Source organism: Crocodylus siamensis, chromosome 11 (assembly GCF_052110815.1).
Source record: "Crocodylus siamensis isolate JL-2025a chromosome 11, ASM5211081v1, whole genome shotgun sequence".
Lineage (NCBI taxonomy): Eukaryota > Metazoa > Chordata > Crocodylia > Crocodylidae > Crocodylus > Crocodylus siamensis.
Window position 1 is genome coordinate 9,877,985 of NC_143405.1, and position 25,569 is coordinate 9,903,553.

General features: G+C 45.3%; 1 protein-coding gene across 5 annotated transcripts; it reads right to left on the bottom strand.

The window, feature by feature from the left end:
* LRRC8A (leucine rich repeat containing 8 VRAC subunit A) lies at window positions 1–24,995 on the bottom strand. Of its 5 annotated transcripts, none has more exons than XM_090022403.1 (5): window positions 24,023–24,196; window positions 22,224–22,349; window positions 11,557–11,635; window positions 7,230–9,393; window positions 1–917 (listed from the first exon to the last, which is right to left on the bottom strand). In XM_090022403.1, the coding sequence occupies exons 4-5, from the start codon at window positions 9,384–9,386 to the stop codon at window positions 642–644; spliced, it is 2,433 nt and encodes an 810-aa protein (XP_089878529.1). In that variant the 5' UTR covers window positions 9,387–9,393; window positions 11,557–11,635; window positions 22,224–22,349; window positions 24,023–24,196; the 3' UTR covers window positions 1–641. The 5 variants fall into 5 exon arrangements, with proteins under 5 accessions (XP_089878529.1, XP_089878526.1, XP_089878525.1 ...); XM_090022400.1 differs by lacking the exon at window positions 11,557–11,635 and adding an exon at window positions 14,555–14,711; XM_090022399.1 differs by lacking the exons at window positions 11,557–11,635; window positions 24,023–24,196 and adding an exon at window positions 24,971–24,995.
* Between the last annotated feature and the right edge of the window lie 574 nt (window positions 24,996–25,569).

Here is a 25,569-nt window from a genome sequence, read left to right on the forward strand (position 1 = left end):
TAAAGTTACCAAAAATAATGCCAGCATCTAAATTAAAAAAAAAAAAAAAAAAAAAGAAGCCAGCTGTCCCCTTCCCTCCCCCCAATGAAGCCCCGACTGATTGAATCAGCAAGTTAGTGTGGAACTGTACCAAGTGTCACAGCAAAGTAGCACTGGGGGTTCAAGAGATTTTCTGGACAATTATCCTTTGATTGTAGAGCACTTGGATGTCCTCAGTCTCTGACATGCGTGTATCAGTGCCCTATTGAGGGCACCCCAGCAATCAGTTCATTTCTCTCCTCCATTCAGAAGCAATTCCCCTTTAGACTTGGAAGTTGGTTCCACCAGCAGTTCTGAGCAACTCCATGGCAGCACTAGCATTACCCCCACTTCCTGTCCTGCAGAACAGCAGCACCTCTTTTCCCCACTGCCCAATACAGAGGAGCTGCTCACTCTGCCTCGGTCCTCACCAGGATCCCGAACTTCCCCCATCCTGCAGCCGAGGCAGCAAGTGGCCTCATTCAGAGTCAGGATAGTTATTCAGGGACTCCACGGCTAGTATGACATTGGCTGGGGGATTTTGGGAAAAGGGCTAGAATGGAATGGCCTTTTGTTTCCTGTCTTCTTGGTCAGACGTCTCCCCCTCCCTTCCTTTCCAAGTCTCATGCTTGCTCTTTGTCTGCCCTCCACAGCTGCTCCTTAACCTCCAGGGGTAGGGTGTTGAATAGGTCCTCCTCTACCACAAGCCCGCTGCGCTTCAGCAGAGGACACTCTCCCAGCTCCACTGGCAGGCACTCCAGACGGTTGCCTCGCAGCTCTATCTGTGACAAATTTGTCAGCTCACCCACCCGAGAAGGCAGCGATTGCAACACATTGTTCCCCAGGTTCAAGGTTCGCAGCTTCTTGCACTGGAAAAGCTCAGGTGGGAGACTCTCAATCTGAAATTAGAAAGTAGGGTGAAAAATTAGACGGACAGCACAAGACCATAAACACCTAGGTTAGGAGGTACAAGGCACCCATTTCCAAACTCCCACTTCTAACACCAGGGCATTCCTGCTGTCTTCCATGCTGATCTTTCCCTATGGAAAATAATCCTTGAAATACACGCAGCCACTACCTGGTAATTGTTCAGCTCCCTCCTTCAGGTAGTCTACACACTGTTGCTTTTAATAAACTGCTAAAAGAGGATGGCTAAAATCAGAAAAATTGAGCAAAGCAAAAATGAAGGATTTGAGACTAGCTCGCAGCTAGTCTGTGCAGTCACAGTTCCCTCATCTCTCCATTCCAGATTCTCCAGCGTTTGTTCTGCCATTTGCATTGTAAGCTTGTCCCTTGAGACAGCCTCTCCATGTTCGTATAACACCAATGCAAAGAGGCCTGATTCCAACTGAAGCCTCTGGGAGCTACTGTAATACATGTGACAGAGCGCATACTTGCACAGTTTATGCACGTGTTTAATCACTATTCCAAAACCAAATCAGGTTTTCCCTACACAATGCTCGTTGGTTCCAACCTGCAGCATCTCCCCCAGTCCAGTTTGGTCAGGGTGTCTTGATGCTGATCTGTGCCCCAAATATTGGCCTTACTAATCACACCAGATATTAAAATATCTCATTATTCTGCACTTCCGAGCAAGCTGAATAGTAGTTGGTCTCCTTGCAAAGACAATTTCTTCTGTCCTATCTTTTCCTCTTTCCCTGCCCTGAAAATCCATTCAATGCTAGAATGTAACATTGTGGAGCACTGGCACTTCTCTTCTCAGTTGGGCTTGCCCTAGCTTCACCCTGAAGTACATGAAGGGGAGTTTGAGCCCATCTATTTTTTGCTCCAATAGAAGGAAACGCAGTTACTAGTGGTGCCATAGTGCCCGAGCTGGCAGCAATCCTGCCAGACACTCATGTTAGTGTAACATGCAAGGGACCCCGCTTGCCATTTTGTCTGCAGCCAGCAGAAATGCACCAACAGTACTGTATGGATATAGCAGGACTCAAGCAGTCTCCACATTGGAGCTCCCATGCTACTGCAGATACAATGCAGATGCATGCCACACAAAAAGTGATCATTAAAACTGACTTTGAAGCCCATGTATTTTTGTTCTACCCAATACAAAGGTCCAAACAGTAAGGAAGGGATCATATGATCTACAGAGAAACTGGACAGAATGACGACTGACTTTGGTATGGCAAATTGTATTCTTAGAAGCCAAGAGTCCACAAAGCATTCTTGTTTATCCAATTCAGACAAATGAATTGGAAGCATTTAAGGGGAAATTGGGCCATTAAAATAAGCGTAAGATGGGAATTCAGTACAATATGTGATGCACTGAACAATCCAACCTTTCACCAAAGGCAATAGTTCTCAACCTTTTTTGTACCAGGACCCATTTATAAACATTGATGGCCAGTCCGACCTAGCACCCCTCATTCCCAACTCACTAGGAAACTGGGGGCAGGAGGAGCACGTGGGGCAGGAGGAGCTCTGCCAGCCTGCAAGGGAAAAACCCATGGTTTCCCACACTTTTCTCCTTTAAAAGAAGAATCCATTTTTAAAGTTTGTTCATGACTCTCACGTTATTCTTGCAATCCACTTTTGGGTTACAACCCGCTGGCTGAGAAACGCTGACCTAAGGCATGCTGGGGGAAGGCAAGTCAAGGGGAGAGGAGAGAATCTATGCTGGTTTTCAGGAGTGCTGGAATTCTGTACCCTGCTCTCCTGTTCTCATGGATGTCCCCCCCCAAAATTAGGTGCTGAATGTTTAGTGGCTTCCCTCTTAATATTGAGAGGGGCTTATAGTTGCTGGTAGGCCTAGTCCCACCATCCTCATATCTGTTTCTTGTCCATATAGGTTCTTCTTATTAGAAACAAAGCTCTTTGGAACAGACTGCCCTTTCCTTGTGTGTTTGCACTGTGTGATGCCCTGACCATTAACTCCAACACACACCTTTACCCACATAAGTCCCTCCTAGCTTATCCTGTTGGCCGTTACTCCTAGGTTCTATCAGGATACCCATTCTGCTGACCAGCCCCACACTCCCATGCATCCAAAGACAAGTGGCACGCAGGGAAGACAATTAGCCAAATCAGACCACTAAGTGCATTAACATATTATACCTTTCTGGATTATAATTTGTCAAGGTTTTTTCTACTAACTCCAGTAATACAGTATACCTAAAGCTTGTGGCATTTGGTTTAATAAATCATAGGCATCAAGTCAGAACCCTCCTCTTCATTCAGTCAGTCTCAACAAGGCCATCATTTGTATTTAAAAATAGCTATACTGTTTTAAAGTGAATTAAGATCAGTCACTGGCTGTTACACAGACCGTCTGAATACAAGTTTTGACTGAGGGAGAACCCAAAGGAAAGCAGACAACAGCAACTAAAAGTTCCTTTAAGTCGTTTTGGAGAGTACTGTGGGCTGTACAAGCAGCAATTTGCCCCTGGTCGTTACATAGCTAATAAAAATCAGGTTACTTTTCCAGTGACAGAAATTAACTTTATCAAAAAGGGACTGCGCTACAAGAGAACCTGCTTCCCAGAATGACAGACTGGGACTGCCCAACTCCACAAACAGCGATTAGGATTGCCAGGTATAATCCTAGCACTAAAAAACGCTGCTTAATCTGCACTTCCCTTTCCCACTGCCGCTGGTTACTGTCACTACCCAGTCTTCCAGAGCCAAAGTTTAATTGCAGCCTTTCCTGTAGGTCTGCAAGGAACAAGGGCTGGTTAGCTGCTTCACTGTATCTCCATCTGAAAGGCAGTGGTGGACAGAGGGAAATGCTGCTTCTAGCCTTCCAGTTGCATTAGTGTCTTTGAGGAGCAAGATGGGTGGTTCCATATTTTGCTGCAGAACAGAGCTGCCTCTGGTTCCTAGTCATCTCCGAGGCCCCACCCTCAGACTGCAGAGGATACACATCTCAGAATTAACCCTCTGATATGAGCTGATGAACTGCCAAAATAATCAATACTACTATGACCAGAACAGTTCTATACCAGGGGGACATGTGAAAGCCTCCTCTGCTTAATGCAGCGTCCAAGGGTCATTAGTTCTTGCTACATGAAGCCTCCACCTTATTTAGGGAAAGGAATTTGGCTCTTAACCTAATGCTAAAATGTCACAGGCTCGTACATGCCCCAATGCCGGGGAATTAGCTAGTGCTTAAACTCATCTGAGTGGTTTAACAGACATCCTTCCCCTTAAAGAACATTGTTTATCCCAGTTTTCTTCTGATTATTAGGAAGCAGGGCTGTGTGCTGCTTGTTCAGCTTCAGTGTCCTGCTATTATGTGACAACACTTTTAGGAGCCAGGAGGTTATAAAAACAATTTAATGCTGGTTAGCATTGTAAAAACCTCTTTACAGTTTCTGCTACAATTCAGTGTCAAGTACTTTTGCCTGGAGTTTCCCACCCCAAGAAAGGCCAAGTAGTACGAAAGAGGTTTTTTTGGTACCATTGTCATTGGAAAGGCAGCAGGGGCATCATAAAAAATAAAAAGAAGAAGAGATCCTCAGAAGAAACAGGATCCTGTCACATATTCCCACCTAAACTCACAATCCCTCACAAAGCTGGCTGTTCCTTGCACAACCAGGTTATCAGAAGGTTTTGCGACTTCAAATGGGAATGAACATGAGTAGATAAACTTGGAAAACAAAACAAAAAACGTTTTCCAGGTGTCTAGCAACAAAGCCTCCCTCCCAAGAGTGTTGTGGCTGGGAAGACTGGGAACTGCAACACGAGCAGAATTCTAAACTAGAGGTTGTTTTTTTTAGTGCGAGGCATCAATGGATCTTCAAGTATAAATGAGCCAGAGAAAAACTCTCTTTATGTTAAAAGTCACAGCATTTTACATAACCAAGGAACTAGAACGGCAGGGCAATCCACAGGGACAAGTTATTGCTAAAAAAAAGTCACTCTTCAGTACCAGGCACAATCAGGGCACCTCTTGCAATTTTTCTTGCTCCTAAGCAGCATAACCAAACAGCAGCTCATTAGGAATGAGATTATTTGCCCTGTGGGATCAGGATGCTTTCACTTGGGATTAAAAAGAAAATTGCAGTAACATTCAGCCAGAGCCAGAAATGTCGTGTAAAGATACTTTAGCACATTCCCACTGGTGGTACTGTAACTAGTGCAGGGAACCAGCTGCGGGAGCCAATTATGAGGGGCGCCAGAATCCTCCACACCAGGGATCTTTGCCACAGCAGAGATGCCCCTGCCCAGCCATAGGAGCCAGACAGTGCAGTGCCACGCCAACCAGTGCATCTCAGGGGCAAAGGACAAGTGCAGCTGACGAAGTGGTGCTTTCTCCTCCTCCCAAAGAGGAGCAGGCACAGCCCTGCACACTATACGCATGTATGGGGAAGGGTGGGGGGTGCAAGTGGGGCAACCAGGTTCAGGTCCCAGGGAGCCCAGTTTACAGGGCTACTGCCATCAGAGCTAACACTGCTACAGTAGCAGCAGCACCCTAGACAGATAAGATTCCCCTTCTCCACACCCCCACCCCACAGTGGTTGGCGTACTATCGCCACCACACCCCCAGCTCCAGGTGCTAAATGAGTTCACTACCCCCCTACCCACCGTACATGCACTTGTAGAGAAAGTGGTTGGAGCCAAGTTAAAGGCCCGAGTGAGATCACTATACAGAATAGGGCCAGTGAACTAACCAAGATAGTTTAGCTTTCTCTAGATTCTTGCCTGTGGTCCTAGACATCAATGAATTTTAAGTTACAGTTACAGAAAAAGCCATGCTGAATAAGCACCCTTTTATAATGCAGCAAAAGAGCTCGTTCAAAATCAGCAGACTATTAAATCAATATGTAGTTCTAGACAAGGTTGTGGGTGAATAAATTAAGAAAAAAACCCAGAAACCATATACCTGTATCTACTGGGGCTGCAATTTGCAGCACATCTAGCTGACACCTTTCTTTCAGGAGGCAGGGTAGATAAAGACGTTTAACCATTTTTACACTACACAGTTTGCACAGATACCCGTTTCCAAACTACTGCTACCGGCTACTGATTAACTAATGAGAAATGACCAAGCATGTACATTTCTAAGGGACTCTGGCGGAATCAGTCTTTGAGAAGTAAACAAAAAAGTTAACCAGGTCTCTAAAATACTTTATCTCCTTCAAAACTCTGCACAGCTCCACCTCTGCCTATATTTGAGGGGGAAAGAACAGTCAATTACTTCTTCCAGTCCTCTTCTGCCCCCTCCATGTCCAAGCACCCTCTACTTTGCTATTCCACTCAGCTTTTCCATTTCTTTTATGCTGCCACCTACATTCAAAAGTTTCATTTTCCAGGCCCCTGTCAAAATGCTGTTTTTCATTAAACCAAGAATCTCATCAACTTTTTCACACAGGAAGAGTTTGGGGCTTGATTATGAACTACACAAAATAAGTCTAGTCATGGTTAGGAGCACCATAGAGATGTACAGCACTATACAAACACTACTACAGCATTCATCTGTACATAGGCATCAAGGTTAAGACCTCAGCTGGTATTAACACGTGCCAAAGGGCTTAAGAGTACATAGTGCTGTGTTCCTGAATGTGCAATTTTTCCATTCTCTAATGTAAGTGTCAATGCAGGGTCTATAAACATGCACTGCAAAGAAGCCACAAGAAAGAGACAGAGATTTGTGTGTTAGCCAATAAACTGCCTTTTAAAAAGGCAATTCAGTTATACCAGGGAGGAAAAGCTAAACAACAGCCTGAACAGCAGTTTGCCAACTACCAAACAGGAAAAAATGCCTCCAAATTGGAACCGTCTGCAGTTTTTCCACTTAGGAAAACTGTACAGACAAAAGATCAAAACGACAGGACTAAAAATGATAACGCCAGCGTATTTTCTAGAGAGGTAAGGATTTCTTAGGGTGATCTCTTACCCCAACTACATAGGTGATCCAATAAAGTCAGACAAGCTTTCAAATGCAGGCATTCTTTGTCGGGTCTCATATCATAAGAGCCAGGCACAGCATTTGTGCGATCAGAGACCCAATGAAGATTCAAAACTTGTCTAATTTTACCCCTAACCACATGGTTGATCTAATTTTAAAAAAATATCAACCCAAGAAATTCTCTTGCATAACTTCTGGACCATCACAGCTACAACATCACTCTTACACTACTGTATTTCCCATCCTACTATCACAGCCCAGTGTTTCCACATTTCATAGGAGACAGCAAAAAGTCCAAAATGTACTTTTACCCACATAAAAACCTTCCTACTCCCTCCTTGCTTACCCTGTTGGCTGTCACTGCTAGGTTTTGCAGATTCTGCAGTATCCCAATGTCTGCTGGGATCGAAGTTAAGTTATTGTGGCTGAGATCTAAGTATCGCAGCTTTCGGCAATAAAAGAGCTGGTTGGGGATCTTCTCTATTTTGTTGCGATTCAGATAAAGGCGCTCCAGGTTGGTGAGGTTGCCAATTTGCACAGGGATGTAGGCAATGTGGTTATACCACAGTTTAAGGCAAGTGAGACGGTGCAGATGCTGGAAGCTGATGATCTCCTCAATAGTCTTAAGGTTATTATCTTTCAGGTCAATCTCCTGGAGATTGTGGAGACTGAAGATGGAATGGGGAATACGTTCCAGATCACAGCGGATCAGTTCCAGCTCTGTCAGATTGACCATCTTCTTAAGGCTGTTGAGGACAATGAGCTTGGTGCCCTCATTGTTGATGGAAAGTTTCTGGAGGTGCACACCAACATCTGTCACCACCTGTGGCAACTTGGTGAGGTTGCTCTTCAGCCTCAGCACCTTAAGTCGCTTTAACTCCCTCAGGCCATCTATCACAATGTACCGATTGTTCTCTGCACTCAGGTTCCCCGTCAGGTGGAGCTCTTCCAAGGTCTTGAGGCTATAAATCCACAGAGGAATTTCCTTGATGTCCGTGAACTTAATGTGCAAGGACTTCAAGTTCTCTCTCAAGAAGGCAAGGGCCGGAGCCTCAATTTTGGCAGCTGTGTGGTAGAGCCACAGCTCCTTAAGGCTAGTGAGCTGAGCGATGCTTGGTGGGATAGTAACATCAGGGATGAGCTCCAGCTTCAGGACCTCCAGCTCAATAAGGTCAAAGACAGTATCAGGGATACCACTCAGCATGAAGAGATGCAGCTCTAACTTGTCCTGGGAATTCTTAGTGATCCTCTGGCGCAGCTTCTCCAAGGTCCACTCATTGTTGAGATTCAGCTGCCGCAATTTGTTCTCACTCACCTCAGACAGAAAGACAGCAAAGCGCTTAGAGTAAAGTGGGTCATACTGGTCGATTAGGTGCAGCATGAAAGCAAAGTCATTCTTTACATCTGGGATGTCACTATAGCTGCTTTCCTCTCGGATGGACTCAAAGGAGTATTTCTTGAGGGATCGTCTCAGCATCCACCAGAGCGTGTACATGCAAATCAGACCATAGAAGATCACCAGGCTGATATAGAAAGAGGCTAGGATTTTGAAGAGAGTGGCAAGAGGATGAGCACAGCGATACATGCGGTATCCAGTCAGGCTCTCAATGTCCACCTTGCAGTCAACATCAAAAGTGATGTTGTTGACATAATAGACAGTGTAGCAGATGATCAGTATGAACTTGATCACTTTGATGATGGTTTGTCTCATGTAGAGGCGATAGACAATGTCTCCCTCTTCCACATGCGTACGGAACTTTTTCACTTTCTCAAACAGTGCTTTGGCTTGTTCCCCTTCCTTCTTGTCCAAGACGCCCGTATCAGACCGATCCACAATTCCTTGCTCAATTCGAGACTTTGTTCTTTGCAGCATGGGGACAGTGGCTTCCACATCCTCACTGACTGTAGAAGATTTTTTGTCCATGGAACCATTCATCTTCCCAAAGGCTGGCTTGGTATCACTCTCCTCTACCACCGTCTCAGACAGAGCCCTTGTTGTCCAAGGAGAGTCAAAGCACTTCAGCAGAATAGACACAAAATGCTCCAGCTTAGAGCTCGTCCGTGGAAACTTGAACCAGAAGTTGCTACAGGCCAGGAAGATGAGAGTGTGTAGCAGCACCAGGTAAGGAAAATACTTGGCAAACCAATGAAGGCGGTTCTCATAACACACCGCATCCACATAGTTATACTGGTGCCGGTCCAGATCATATTTTATTCCTGTGGGCCCTGTGTCTGCAGGTTGGACAAGACTAGAATTATAATAAGTGGATTCTGGGGCTGCAGCTGTCCAGCCTCTGAAGGAGTCATTGCAGGAGTCTTTGGTAACCCATTTACAGGGCAAGCAGATCATTTTGTCCTGGGTGACCTGAAGCGTCCCTCCAAACACTGCAATCATCAGCATGACTATAGAAATATAGTCTGTGAAGACATCCCACCATGGCTTCAGGATGCGGTATGCTGGCTGAGTGTCAGCAAAATAGCGCAGTTCAGTGACAGGAATCATGGTTCACCTGAAAGGAAACCACAGGCAGGTGTTACTGGCAGGGAACAGCTTGTTACCTTAAAAATGAAAAAAAATAAAACAGGGAACACAGGAAGGTCAGGTTATATTAAGCATCTTCTGACTTAGCAAACAGTCAACATCACATCCAGCTTCAAGATAAATGAGTGGCTACATACTGAGCAAAAGCAGTTTACAACAGCTGCTGGAAGGGTTACATGAAAATCAGTTGGTGTTCTTGGTTCCCAAGATGGGTATCCATAAAGACCACAGCTGGCATCTCTAGTGGTTCAAGAGAACCACACTCCTAAAGCCAGAGGCACAAGAGCTGCAGTTAGCTACCTTGCTACACAAAGGCATGGAAACTGCCTATGTACTTGTTCTGTGGCTAGGGAATTCATTGTAGTCAGCCTCCCTCCCATCTCTCTGGAAGTGTTGAGTTCATGAACAAATGCAAGCAGTTACCAATATGCTACTATGAAGCCAGATATCATCACTACTATCATTATGATACTAGTGCTGATCTTGCTCACAAGCCTGCAGCAAAGGAACAGCTGTACAATACACGTTTTCTAGCTAGTGCTTCAGTGAAGCTCACTACCATGTTAGAAAGACAAGTCAGGAAAGAGAGGATAGACAGTAGAAAAGACTGATAACAGGCCCTTCCCCTCCTGTTAACAGGTCTTGCTTTTTATTTTGCATTAATTCCCCAAGGAAGATTTGAGTTATTCGCCCTAGGCTAAATACAGTTACAAGAAAGCTCTTTGCTTTCTTTTATCTCCATTATCTTGGAGAGTGTGGGACAAGGGGAAGGAAGAGGATTAAAATAGAGTTAAATTAAGTTATCCAATCAACCACCCCCACCTGACAAAACAATCTCCACTGGGGATGAAGTACCACAAGGGAAAACAAAGGTTCTGGGAAGCAGAACTGCTTGTACTATAGTAGTTCAATGCTTTAAACTTCCACATAAGAGTTCTGAGCCTGCAAATATGTGAGCGGGGGGGGGGGAGCTGGTGTCCAAGTAACAGCAAGTTTGCCAAAACTCCTCAGACTCCAGCAGAATACCCCTGAAAGCCTCATACTCAGTCCTCTGTGCAATGGGGGAAGCAGCAATAAAAGTAAGTAACATCTGGAGACAATAGAAACCTAGGAATGAGAAAATATTAGTCTCCCAGCCACTTTTGAGGCTGAACTCAGCAGTAAGGCAGAAGGCATCCCTTTCATCTCTTTCCAACAAAGGCAATTATAAGACTATTTGCTCAAAGCTGATCCTTACAGCAGATGCTAGGGGAGTGAAAATTAAAATAAGATGAAGCTTTAAACACATACAGACCAAGTAGGAAGCTTAGAAGACTTAAATGTTCCATTTAAGGTCTTTGTCAGCTGAGTTAAAGCTTGCATTTTAGAAAGTTTCCAGCACTGAGAGCTGCAAAACAAGCCTTCCATATGTAATCTCATACAGCACTGGTTTCCCCAGCTCAAGAGATAAAGAGCTCAGAGTGCCTGGACTGCTTTCCAGAACAAACAGCAAGCAAGATGCCAGCTTTGACTAGCTGCTGCTTGGAAAGACTACAAGCAGCAACAGAGTAGATCCTATAGGACCCCGCCTAAAATGTAATAGAGTGCTTTGTTTCTACTACCACAGGATTTCTATTCAGGCTGTCTTTACCCCTCAGGCAGCTTTAAAGTTAGAGGAGTGTGTGAGAAAAAGATGACGTGCTCCATTACAGTATTTACACATTGGAGGGGTTTCAGATTTAGACACTACCACAGGCAGAGGTGGATATCCAAGCTGACCAGCTGTGCACAGTCCGGACGACAGCTACATGCTCAAAATCCCAACACACCATTAACCGGATACAGGACTTCACACTAAGCTGCTGCTCTGGAGCTCACTGGCACGTTCTGGATCAGTTTCTGGCTACTTGGCCTAGGTCTCCGAGTAGCAGGTTCCTAGTAAGCTATTCAAGCCCCAAGAATTTTAACTATGGCCCCTAGAAGGCAAGCATTTCACATGGAAGCCTCTTAAAACAAGGGGGATAGCAGTTTTAAAGCAAGCCAGAGTGGTAGCAAGAACTATCGGTAGATCATGCAATAGTCTCATGATGCCCAGGCAAACGGTGCAGTAATCTGGGGAGGACAGCAAAGGAGATGAAGGGGCAGTACTCACAAGGGGAGCTAAGCAGGCAAAGGACCTTCAGGAGCCAATGTGTTTATCTGAAGCATGTTCACTGTACATAGCACAGCAGCTGGAAGAACAAGAAAAACTGATCTTGTCAGACGAATTACACCAGGAGTAGGAACTTTCCCTGGCTGCAGGGTGAAACAATCCAGCCCAGATTAGAGGCATCATGACCCTATGCCTCTGACGCTGGTCTCTGCAGCAGCTTGGGGAAAGAACTTGAAGTTGAAGCCCTCCACTGCCAAATGCTCCAAAGACCCACATCTGAAGGCCAGATCCAGCCCACAAGCTCCAAGTTTCCAAACTCTGAATTAAAAAATTATAACTCTGGCAAGAAAGAAGTTGAACTGGCTGTTTACAGACCTTAGCTCAGTGATGCGCCATGAGGGGCCACAGTACCCTGGGGGTGTCATGAGATTTTCTTCAAGGGTGCCACCAAGTGCTGCTGAATATTTACAACTGTCTGCACACCTTACAATACAAACACCTCCTAATATTCAGCACAATTCACAAGGCAACTCAGATTTCAAAGAGGAATCTCTGATGTCAAAAACATACTGACCTGTTCTGGTCTCAGTGCTTTGCAACAACAGTCAAGAAAGCAATGAAAGCTAAAAGCTGGCACTTTCCAAGAGGCACCCTCAGTGTAAAACAGGCTGAGAACCACTGCCCTTCCTGCTTGGGTACTGCCCAAAAGTACCTGGCAAAGAGTTTCAAGGTACACATCCTGCCTCTGGCATGGATTTGCATGATGCCTTATGCAAGTCATTTCATCTCTGCTTCAGGTTTCCTCATCTGAAAACTAAGCCACTTCTTATTTTAGGGTGGTCAAGGCTTAAATGAGTTTTTTAAACCTCAGGTGCTCAGATGGAAAGCACCATGGGAAGATTAAGTCCAGCACACACAGCAATCAATCCAGGAGTCTTTCTTCACTCCCTACACCCCCAAACACAAGTAAAGTGTAGCAAATCAGATTTAACGAGGAGGTTCCTGAATGACAACCTGGAAAGAAGCACTTTATCTGTCCACAAAGCAGACAAGAATGAAGCTCCAAATAAGTGCCTACTCCCATCCTTGTATTCACCACTGAAATCGAACAATCCTAGAATAAAGGTTTTTGGTCCCTACTAGTCTAGGTCACAGACAGTTCCAACCCCCAGCCAAGTCATCCATTTATTCTTCCCCATCCCAGAATACTTAGTTTCTAGTTTTGAATTCCTGCTGTAGTTGGGTGGGGGGAGCCAAACCAAAACAAATATCAGAGTCAGGAACCAAAGCTTAATGGCAGGCTGCAGTCCCAAGGAAAATAAAACTAGAGACTCCACACCAAGCCCTACCTCCACCCCAATCCCACAGTGCAGGACAGACCTCACAAGGAGAGTCCCCTCAGCCCTCATGTCAGAGGAGGTCTGTACTTTCTCCAGATCAAGTCCAAAATGCTGGGAGAAAAAAGGAGGGCCCATCTCAGCTGCACCCAGCTGCTGGAATGTAGCTAGCTCTCTAACAGGGCTGGGCTTTCTAACTCTACCTACGCCCATGGGAAACTACAGCTTCACTTCTGGCTGATTCATAACCAAGGCAAGATTTGATGATGTCAGAACATCCCGCCACCAGTAATCCAGCTTCACCTCAGGTTTCCTGCCCTCGCATGAGTTTCCAGTGATGATTTCATAGCTGGTAGAGTATTCCCCCAGTATTTCTCTAACAGGCAGAGTTCAAAGTTTTCACAGCCTGGGTAATTTATTCACAGTCCTCCTGAAGTGCTTAGATCTAGTAGCAGCATGCAGGAACACTTTCTTTGTTCTGTCTGAGTGTGTTAAGGAGCCCATTCCATTTTCTCTTTCTCTCCTGTAGTTAAAATCCAGCTGCTTGTTATTCATGGGACAAGACTGCACCTCTTGAAGTAAGTTACAATGCAAGGGAGGCAGATTAAGAGGGCATTGGCCAGCTCCCTCCCCTGAGGATATCTTCCCCCCCTCCCAAAAAAAAACAACAAAAACCCTTTTAGGTTACAGGATTGAGTTTTCTACTAGGAATCAATGGGTGCATCTACAAGTGCGCTTTAATGCACAGTAGCCTATTTTACTGTGCATTAAAGCATCATGTCAAAAACTGCACCAATACACTAATGTGCAGTAAAAATAGGCTACTGTGCATTAAGTATCACTAAAATGCTTTTGTTACTGAGCATTAGGGCAGCCTAACGCACATTAAAATTTAGTACCTCTAATGTGAGGTACTAAGTTAATGTGCAGTAGCAAAAGCACCTTAATAAATGTGTAGATGAACCCAGTAAGTATTAATTGCTTGGTAATTGCATTTGGTTTTCTTAAAAATTTGCCAAAAGAGAAGAGTTCATTTTAGGAATTTATGATCAAGTCTTATAGCTGGGATCAGGCTCCAAGATTTCAGATTTTCTTGGTAGAGCTTTCAGCCTCATTCAGCTAAATTTGACCAGATAGGAACAACGTCATCTCTCATGGCAGCTGATCAACCATACTTACATTCTTGCTCCAGCCTGTTTCAGAAGGTGAGCTAGTAAATGAACTTATAGAAAAAACAGCAAGGCATGCTTGTCACACTTGCTAGGTATGCCAGCTGTATGGCATAAAAAGTCTCCCTTCACATCCTACAGGTTCTGAAGTGTAATAAAGTGTCTGCTTTAAAGAAAATATCCATTTATTCTGGCTCAGGTTACCATCTTTTAATACTCAATATCATTAAATGAATCCCTGAGTAAGTTGGGACAGGCCATATCTCATCTTCCTGTAATAATGAAATGGGACAACGGGGGGGGGGGGAATTTAACAGCAGCTTTCAAATACCTGAAGGGGGGGTTCAAAACGGGATGGAGCTGGGCTGTTCTCAGTGGTGGCAGATGACAGAACAAGGAGCAATGGACTCAAGCTGCAGCAAGGAAAGTTTAGGTTAGATATTAGGAAGAATTTTCTCACTAGGCAGGTAGTAAAACACAGGAACAGGTTACCCAGAGAGGTGATGGAGTCTCCATCCTTGGAGGTTTTCAAGACACAGCTAGACAAAGCTTTGGCTGGGATAATCTAGTTGGGGATGATCCCGCTTGGAGCAGGAGGGTGGACTAGATGACATCCTGAGGTCCCTTCTAACCCTCATTTTCTATGATCCTAAAAGGAAAGGGACACATTCAAAACTTCACTCTGGCAAAAAGCAGCACATATTCAACAAATGCTAGATGAAGGGTCATTTTACAGCAGTTAGTATTTGCTCTGTCCCACCCCCAATCCTAACACAGGAGTTCAAGAAGGAATCCCTATACTATACTATAAACAATAAGCCAGTATAGCAGTGAATCCCTCCAAACTCTCCAGGGTGTATATAAAAGTCTTGCTTATCATTTCAGTGAGAGATAGGAATGAGATAGTCTGCATCATGTTGTGAACTCCAGTATGAGGCAAGCTTCAAGGACTATGCTTTATAACCTTTATTTTGGAGCATAAAACTTACGCTGTGGATTACGCTGAGCATCCATTTCGCAGCAGGCGCTTGCCACTTTGAAGACAGACTGTTTGAGAAACTGTGACGCTATCAAGATCCATCAATACTGATCACTTCAACAGGGGAGAATCAGTGGATTTTCTATCATAAGGCCCCTAACATCACCCCCAAGGAAGCTGAGAAACAAGCTGGAGCCTGGCACTCCCACACACTTGGGGGAAAGACTGTTTAGAAGAGGGTGCTTTGCTAAGCAGGGTGAGTCTCTAATGACTCATTACAGAAGAAAGAAGGCAGGAAAGGCTGCCTAGCTTAAGGATACTAATTCAAGGACCCACAGGATGGATGACAGCAGACTTTGGGGAGGGCTGGTTTCAAAACTTATTTTCACAAATACCTGTGTTTTTAGAATAGAGCATATTTGATTAAGAAATCCTTCTGCTAAGCATGTAGTCCTTCCTTTCCTACCATTCTGTCCTGCATTAACAGGGAGCTAACAGAAGAGCCCAGGACCCTATAGTTAAGTGGGGTCTGGAGAAAGTATCTAAGCAATGGGGACTTGGGAAGGCTGTGGGACTGGTTCCACGGCTGACAGCAAATTTGTTATGGGGTCCCAATGTCCAGCCAGGGAAGAGTGGACCAGCTTGTAACAGTTCTGTAAGGGGGTGAGGGGGCAGAAGCAAGCGTCCCGTGACAAGTCTAGGGAAAAGATTACACCACCGCCACATCCATCTCTAGCTGCAGAGCCTATTCAGTTGAAAGGCCCCAGAAACAAGACGTCCTTGTTGCCATGAACTCTGACTGGAGACTGAGGGGAAGGGAAGGGTGTCTATGCAGTGAGTTTAGAAAAAGAGATCATACACATAACTGAATTGGTTTTGTGAAGCTTGCACACTTATAGCAGATTTCTACCTATTGGGCATTGTTCTTCACTTCTCAGAAACAGGGAAAAGCAAGCTTCCCAGTTTCAGGAGTATAAATCACCAACACACATTTTTTAAGCTGTGCATGCTGGGGAAAAGTACTCTTACAAGTCACCTACCTCAGAGGTTTTTATTTTTTTTATTTTTGTTTTTTTAAATCAATGAGCACTTACCCCTCCCCTCACAACCCTACAGTAGCTTCTCCCCAAAGGAATGACTACAGCTGCTTGGTGGACTCAAGTTGCACCCTGCAGAGAACAGCTCCAGGATACCTGGGTCTGAGGCACCATTTAACAGAGACTGCGCACAGGGATAAAGCATGCAGACTGCAGCCCTACTGACTTTTAAGGCAAACAGCAAAATAACTGAGCCATTGTCAGCCCAGGCCATAAAGCCATCACCCACAGCCCCCATATTTAGATGCAAGAACAATTTCCCACATGGCTTCTCTGGAGCCTTTGCAAATTCACTTGAATACAGCATCATGTTCCACCACATCCACCACTTTAACTAGACAGCCTTTGTAACCATATTCCCTTTATTAGAACAGAAGTCTAGAATGATATAATTTCAACCACCTACTACAGCATACCTACCTACCTACCACTTGTAGCAGATCCATGCAGAGCTTCATGGCCAATGGTACAAAAACTGCTACAATAGCAGTCAAACATAACCTTGAATCTTTGCTACTAGTCTGCCGCATCCAGCCTCCACAGCAGACAGGAGCATTAACCAAATACCAATATTGTCTTCCGATACACAAACATCCACACAAGGAAGGACAGTTGTCAGGGACGTCACAAAAGTTTAAACACCCCAAACCCAAGTAACACAACTCCTCAAGAACAGAGTTCACAAGCAGTGCAATCAAAACTCATCTGGAGCTCTGGCTCTCCCAGGCCCTAACAGCAGCAAGGCAACAAGTGGAGAGCAAGGATCTCTTCTGCAAACTCTTCAAAGCAACTATTATAGCTACTAAAATCAGGGTCATGCAGAGAGCACAGAGTGACAGCTTAGTTACAAAAGCATCCTTGGGTTAAGAAAACATAATTCAGAAGCCTGGAACCCAATCCAGACAAGTGAAAACTAACTTCCGGCCTGTCAGGAAAACTATTGACCTGCATTTGAAATTCGTTTTTCGCAAAGCCTGACCAGCATCTCCAACTAAGGGCTGAAAGCAAGCAGAACAGGCATCTTTGTTCAGTTTTACTGGATGATCTGTCAGCCTGGCTTAATATCTGCTAAATACATTATTTAGCCCCACCAACCCCCAAAATCGCCAGGCTCACAGCTACGTAGCTAATCAGAAAAATATTGTGATTACAGACTGAGGATCCAGGATATCCTTGGACAAGTAGCCTTAAGATGTCCCACCCTGCACTTACTTTCAGGATCCCTTAAACCAAACAGGTCAACTCTGAAAAGGATGTTGCATACAATAAGCGAGCCCAGCCCACAGTCCATCCTCATCTGCTGCAATTGTTCAGGTCTACCTTTAGCCCATAACTGTGAGACTCCCTCCCAAGACATGGGCCGCCAACCAAAAGGAAACAGCTGTACCATAAGATTTCTTACTTCTGAACAACCCAACAGGGATACAAAGATTGGGTCAAGCCCAAACAAAATCAAGGGCAAAATTGGGAGGGACTGAACTTTATTCCTCTGTTAAAGTGAGAGTCCTCCCCATAGTGAACCACACACGACAAGAAGCCTTCAGCAGGCCATGGCTTTTCTCCCCTGCCCTAGAGTTCTGCTACCTGTAATATCGAAAAGAAAGCAGCAGAAAGAGTCCTTTTTGTTCAGACACCAGGAGACCTATTTAAAAAAAAATCTTAAAGCCAGAAGGGCAATTGGCAATTCTCCTGCCTCCGCACGCGTTTAGCGCATGCACTCTCTCTGGGCCAGAGCACAAGTGTCTGGAAGCAGCTCCACATTTCCACACACCTTTCAAAAAAGGTTCCTAGCACAAGGCCAGCACAATAAGCCCAGCTGGAAGTGCCAAAAAACTGGGGATGGAAGAGAGCTAAACCAGGCCCATCCCCTTTCAGAACAGATTACAAGGTAAAAGATGTTGAAATTTCTGGCCCGAACTCCAGAGCTCTGTGTAAGCAGCACAAAGGGTAAGAGACAAAACTGCTATGCTGTGAGACAATAAAGTGATTATATCTCCACATCAATTTGCCTCCCTTTATTCTGATTAGGATATACGAAGTTTTAAAAGAGACACGCTGGTATCTTCACCATTTAGAATCGGAGCTACACTGCAGTATAGAGTTAGTGTTACTCTAACAGCCAAGCTAACACCAGCACTCCACTTTGCTTTTGAAAGTGAGCAAATCAGATCTTCCAAGTCACCCCTTCAGAAAACAGCCCCTAGATGCCAATTTTAAGCAGGAGTGACAAAATTAATCCCTCCTGGTTTTTCTCCTTGCTTTGTTTTTACATGCTAACACCGACTCATTCTCAACTGTAAGAACACAAAGAAGCCAAGTTACAATTCAGCGTTTATCTTCCCAGTGTGTAATCGCTGTTTTGTAGCTGCTGCGCCAAGTTGCCCTTTGCAAAATGGTACGTACCAACAAAAGCTGTTTACTTTCTTCCCAAATCGGCCTACTGCTGGGTGACCTCCAGCTGCCAATAACAGGGTAGTAGGTTCTCATGTAGCCAGCCCTATAGCACTCACTGCTGTCCAAGCTGCATGCACACAATGAGAAAGCAGACTGATTGTAGAGCTGTATTTCCCAGTCAAAACTGGACAAGAATAATCCCAAAGGACCCAGACCACAAATAGGATGTGCCTAAGTGACTCAACAGGACAGTTGCCCATTAACATATCTTTCCATCCAGCTGCAGGATTAACAGCATGTTCTTGCTCTGGTAGTACACAAGCTACTTGCATTGACTCAGCTTACAAACTGGCCTTCCCCAACAAGTACAAGGAAGAATACGGGCAGGAGAATCAAAAAACCAAACCTGAAAATGTGATCACCTGCCCCACCTGACCTTCAGTAGCACCCCACCCACCTGAAGTTTTAAGCTCCTACGCCATCAGTGCAGTCCAGGATGTAGCAATAGCTCTGATGTCAGCATGACACAGAGATACACAACTGGGTAACTTCAGGCAACTTATTGGAATAATGCAAAGCAAGGACAAAATTCTAGACTGTCTGGTTGTGAATTTAAAAAAAAAAAAAAAAAAAAAAAAAAAATCAGTGTCTGAGGCATCCTGTCCAGAATTAATTGTTTCTTCTGGCTACAAGGAGTACTGGTGTTTTAAGGACAGTGGAATTTTACAGCCATCTTATTCCTACATGTGCTTGAGCAGGAACATGGTCTATGCATAACTCCCAGGCTTTCAAACCCAAGAGCATTTTTAAATAATTATACTCCCACCACTGAAACCCCATAATGCAAATCATTCAAAAAACAGCATTGAAGAGTTGGACCACAAAAGTTCTCTCCTGTGGGAAAAGCTCCCCTTTCACTTCCACCTTTCAGACAAGCCACATACCCAGGAAGCAAACAAGGCAATCTTTGTCTGACACCGTCGCCCATTTGAATGGCAAAGTTACAAAGTCAGAGTTCAGCCACCTGAACAACTCCTAACTTTTAAGGCAAACAGCAAAATAACTCTATGCCAGACACCAAGATTGACTGAAGTAACACTCGGACTAATGTTTCAGGTTAAAGGACAGGATCACTCAGCCAGAATAGACCAGACAGCCTCAACGCATCACACTTTCAGAGCGCACCTCCTCCATTACTGGATAAGATTTTTCAGAACCAAGTTCCATTATGAAGTAGATGAAAGCAAATGAGACAAGAAAGAAGGTACACTCTTTTTCCAACTACAGAGAAATTAAAGAAACTAAAGCTGGAGACAACAGAGCTTTGTTATACCAGGAACAAGAGGAGATTCTGAGAAAACAAGCTACTGGGTTCAACACAGAAAACTCTCAAGGAAGACGCTCACATTATCTATCAACCAAGACAAATGACACACTTGGAACGAAGACAACAGTGGTAACCCAGAAAGACTGCAGAAACACTAAAGAAGGAACACAAGCAAAGGAGAAGAGGGAGAGAAAAACTGAGACATGCCAGGAAATATTAGCATTTAAACTGTCAGTCAGACAAGACACATATTTTGATCCCCTGCTTGCCCTATATTCTAACAGGTCTTGCCTTTAAAATCAGAAGTATTCTGGGACAGATATCCGAAGTATTCCAGTTCCAGTAACTGCAATACCAAGCTTGGAACACTTCCAGACCTCTCCCAGGCAGAGAGCAGTAATCACAACTTACCTGTCCCTCAACCGTCACTCAGCTGCTGATGAGGACAAGACTCTAGAGAGGAGCATGTTATCTAGTCCTGTCCCCAATATCTTACTGTGCACACAGGTGAGCACTATCTACAGGAAGCTACTTCCTATGAAGTGCAAGTCTAATTTTATATGGAGCATTGATAATGCTTAGTACAAAAAGCAGAAGTGCGTTTTCACAGCAGCAAGCTCATGACTGAATAGCTTTTAATCTCAAATGCTGTCCAATAGCAAAAAGAATCAAAAATGAGATTACACAACCCAGATAGAGCAGCTGAAATTCAAGTTGCAATACAATCTGCATAGGGCATATGAAGCTTAAAAGAAAGCTTTCTGGAAGCTTTCAACAGATTGTGCATCTTCTATATGAAGACTCAGGTTAAATTAGTGGCATAACAGCTTGTTTGTACGTATCAAGCCTTTGACACAGCTCAGTCTCATTTTAGAAAGAAGTAATGCAGGTGCAAAGGCTCATCCTAATGCCCTTTCTGTATCATATAGCCATATCATACAGGTGGTTTGGGTCTGCCACATGCTATATTTCCATAAAGGTTTGCGTTTATTTTGGAGAGTTCCTAGTGCCTGCATTCCATCAATGCTTCCTTCATAATTCGCCATTTAGTCTCTTTGACCACGATTTATGGTCAATTTAGTACTCAACTGCCAGTTCCCTTTCTCCTTCAAATACTGCTTGAAACAAAATCCTTCCACCAAGCCCCAGTAAGGCACCAGAGTGATAAACTGAAAAACCAAACCAAACCTGCAGTACTGTGGGAGTAGACCATGACTGAAATAACCCAGTGATTTGTGCACCTAAACTGTACTGTAATTTAGAATGACCATTACCTAGACCAGAGACAATTTCTCCCTACTCAGGGATTGTTATATTGCTAGGGACACCAAATGCTCAATCATTTGCTTTGTTAAAAGAGTTTAGGCAACCTACATTTCAAAACAGGGTTATCACAACCTTGGTTGGAAACAGGATTTCCTTAAGGAATTGTTGTTTAATGAAGATTAACAGCTAGAGATAAGGGACTTAAATGCTATAGAATGTCCTATTGGCATTTAAATTCTATTCAGAATGCAGTAAGTATGAAGAATCAAGATTTACATTCTTTCCAGTGCTTTACCAGCTACCTCAGATCAGCTCTTTACAGACTATGCCACTCTAAATGCAATGGAGATAGCATCTCTAACCACCCAGAACAGAATCTCTCACCCCTGGGACCAGTAGCTCACTTGGAGGAAAAGATTTTGTATTCGCTTTCACCACTATTGTAATGGAGGAGCAATCAGGCAGAATATTCTTGGAGCTAGTCTCTGACATTTCAAACTGGCTGAAAAATTACTTGCTGAGCTGCAGAAGGTATTCACTTCAAGTGGACAGCATGCCAACCCCAGCATCCTTAAACCATGCTTCCCCATGGAGTTTATGACCCTGGAGCTCACCAGGAGATGCCTGCATTGTACTGCAGTAACCACCTGGGTCCCCAAGAAAACAGAACTTCTATTAAACTGAAGAGCACTTGCTTTTCAAAACAAATCCCTTGGCTATGCAGTTGTCACTACGGTATTTATTAAGGATACGCCTTGAAAGACCATCTGCTTTGTTTGTCTGAGACTGGATCTATATTCATATGACTGGGAACCGGGCATGTAGTTGAAGGTACCAATTAAAATACAATTTGAATGATGCTCAGTTCCATGATTCCTTCCATCTTCAAGCAGTGCCTCAAAAATAAAGAGATGTAATGTACTACTACTGCTCTTCAGCACCAGCTGGCAGAGACACTTCCATCTGGTCTTCTACAGCCATTGCTCATATCCACCCTTGCATGTTTTAAGCTAGTTAGAGAGCTAACATCCAAGTGCTGCCATTCCAAGATGCGTGTCACTACAACTCCCAACACAGGAGCTATACTACAGCCTTTACCTTCCAGCGGGGTTTTGCTATCTGCACTTCAGTTCTCTGTGTTGGAAAGGGCGGATGTCCTTGTGTGCCAGATCTTGACCACGTGCTGAAACGCTGCATTCCCCACACGCCATGGGAACAGCTTCCCTGAAATGAAATAAAGTCTTATCAGCAGAGAAGGTAACAATAGCAAAGTTGAAGCAGGTTGAATAGCAAAGTTGAAGCACCCTTCTATAAAGGGTGTCTGGTGGATCAGTTTCAGTGTGGAAGGGGAAGCACTTAAAAAAGGGAGCCAAGATCCAGGAAAAGACCCTCTAAAAAAGGCAGAAAGAGCAGCACCACAGTTGGAAATTTAGGAGGCAGCCTAAGTAGGCATCAGGCAGGATTTTTCCCAGGATTTCTTATTCTGAAGATTTCAGCAAAAGTAGATTTGCAAGTGTTTAAGAACATGCTAAATATTTCTGCACCCTCTCATAGCATGCTGGGAGGCAGGTTCCCTTTAAAGGCAGGCACATAAGCTTAATCCTCACTATTTTAAACTAGAGGGGTTGGGTCCTAAGACTTTAGAGCATTTTAGATGAAGAACAGGATTGTGTCAGCTGATCAACCTCTGCCCACTAAGGTTCTCTCCAGCCAGCCAACTTTGAAGCCATTCTCTCAAAGAGTATGAGCTATTCTTTACTGCCCTAATTTCAAACTATAAACGCAGTTTGCTTGGTACCACTAAAACACACGCACAGAGGATTGTTTATATTGTTCATCCAATATAATAATATTGGGGGCTGGGTCAAGTGGTGACAAATGCAGCTCCATTCAAGAGTTAAGGTTTAAGATTTTTTCACTGCCTGTAGCCTCTGAGCCAGGACAGCCAGAAGCACAGGCAAGGAAGACAACCAAGGCTTGAGGTGCTCCTTCATCTCATTGCACAGTGAACTAACTGGTTCTTGCAGGAGGGGAGAGGGATTCAGCATGTGTCCAGCCCAAGAAGGTCAAGGACACAGTCTGGGACTGGAAGGGAAGAGATTATGAGGAAAGAGATTTTCAGAGTTAATGGGGAAGGTACTCAAGACCCCAAATCCCAAACCATGTGAAGTGTAATCACATGACTAGTATGCTGCCGTAGTAACAACCACTATTATAGTTGAGCCTGGGGACTTCAGAGAACTGCCTATGCCAGACCCTGTAAGTATTCCCTTTACCAAGCAAAGATCCCACTGACTTTCACGTCTCACATCACCTCTCCTCAGCAGCAGCTCGCCCCCAGCGTGGGCAACCCTGTGGCTGACCTCGCGCACATTCCACCGCGCCTCATCTGCCACATCGCACCCCCAGCCCTGGAGAACCGCTCCCCAGGACATGGGATGAAAAACCAACCCCGGCATGCGTGGCTGCGCTGGCCACGGAGAGGAGCAGGACACGGAGCTCTTTGCTCCCCCAGAGGTCGGCCAAGGCCTCCCCTGCGCGCACCGCGCTGCCCCCCGCCGGACCCCGCAGGGGAGGGGAGAGGAGCCTCCCTCCGCGTCCTCAGCGCATCTCACGGGCCGACCCGACTCCGAGCCCGCGGCCCGGGCCGGGGAACGGCTTTAGCGCGGGTTACTCAGCACTTCCCCCGGGCGCAGCCCTCCCCCCACTCCGGGGCCGCGGCAGCTGGGGAGGCCCCGCCTCGCTGCCGGGACCCGGGAACCGGCTCGCACGCGTCCGAGCCAGCCAGCCAGCCAGGCTCGCCTCGCCTCACCCCGCCCCACCAGCTCCTCTTCCCCCCTCCCCGGTCCGGCCGCAGCCGCTCGCCCTCGGCGGGACCAACCCGACCCCGCACGCACCTGGCAGCACCCGCCCGGCTCCTGCCCCAGCTCCTTTTGTTTGCCCCTCACTGCACCACTCGTGCTGCCCCGCCCCGGAAATGACCTCATCCCTCCCAACATGGCCGCCACCGGCTTTCCCCAGAGGGGGCCTGAGGAAGGGAAGAGTAACGGGACCAGCCACCTTTATACCGGGCAGACGTGTTGACCGTGGCCAGTGAGTGCCGCCATGTTTGAGTGGGGCACGGCCTTAAAGGGACTGTTCCTCGAGCTGTCAAAAACCTCCCCAAGGGATCAGCCCGTTTCCGACCCCCTCCCCCCACCCCCGGGGCTCGTGTGCTCTTTAGCAGTGCCCAGGCAGCCGTGGGACCTCGTGCTATGGCCTCATGGGCTGTCTTTCGTGGGTTCCTACTAGCCTAGAGGAGAAAGGACTTAATGCCTTAAGGTCTTGGGTTCAAATCCTACCAGGGCCCGGCCCTTCATTCCAAGACAGATGCAGGGTGCCTGTATCAGATGAGGCCATTCGGATCAAGGCTTTGATTTATGTGGGTGTACAGCATCCCCTGCCCCCTTGTTTCCTTTGCCTTGAATCACCTGCTGCTCTCCACCCCGAGGCATTTGCCTTTCAAATGTTGCTCCCAGTGAGAACAGTTTCCTGCTCTATGTCCCTCACTTCCCTTCCTCTTTTGTGCCCTTGTGACAAGGTGTTTAGCAGAATTCACAGATTTCATTGGAACCTGGCAGGCTGCGCCATGAGGGCTGCACCCCCCTTGGACTAGACATAAGTGGATTGAATCAGCCGTGCCCCGTCAATGTCAGGGGGGTGACCCTGGAGTTTGGTTAGTAAATGACCCTGCAACACAAAACACCAGGTGCCTATCAACTGCCCCTACCTTTTCATAACCTGGCTTGTTTTAAGGATCTCTCTTAATTCACAGTGAAAGCAACTCAGATTTAAAGCATGTATACCTGATAAGGCAGGAGTGATGCTCTGTTACAGATCATGTTGTCCTTGTTTAACCTTCCTCTTTCAGAGAGAGAAATCAGGAAGCAAAGATGCAAGAGCTCAAGAACAAGCCCTAGAGTTTTGTTCAGGCATACATGATTTATGTGACATCAGTGAAGAGCTCTGAGTGTAGAAAAACACAAACGGGGTGTGAGTGGCCCTGCCCCACTTAAGTTGTATTAAAGGCAGGCAGCATATTCAGTACTGTGTAAAACACAAAGCAGAGTAATTTATTTTCCTGGTTAATTCCATTGTGCATCTTGTTTATGCTTATGGATGTAGAGGATGCTGAGATGTAACTGCTCTTTGGTAAACTTCTTTGCCATGTATTTCTTTTTCTTTAGGGCCAGGTTGTTCTCTCTTTGAAGTCAAGAGAATTTTGGCCATTGATACCAATGTGAACAGGTGCGAGTCCTTTCTGAGCTGTAGACGGAAGCCAAAGTCCAACCACAAGTAGAGCATTTATTTATTTTAAACATACTGATATATATTTTAACTTAAAAACTTTTAATGTTTCAATAACAGTAACATTTCTTACAGGACCAAAATGTTTCGTTCTTTA

What these genes read in the sequence shown, in the direction of transcription:
- LRRC8A (XM_090022399.1), bottom strand. Translation starts at nt 9,386, where the DNA reads ATGATTCCTGTCACTGAACTGCGCTATTTTGCTGACACTCAGCCAGCA. An exon ending in TAGCAGTGACAGCCAACAGG is followed by an intron (nt 918 to 7,229) that starts GTAAGCAAGGAG and finishes TTCTAATTTCAG; the next exon opens with ATTGAGAGTCTCCCACCTGA.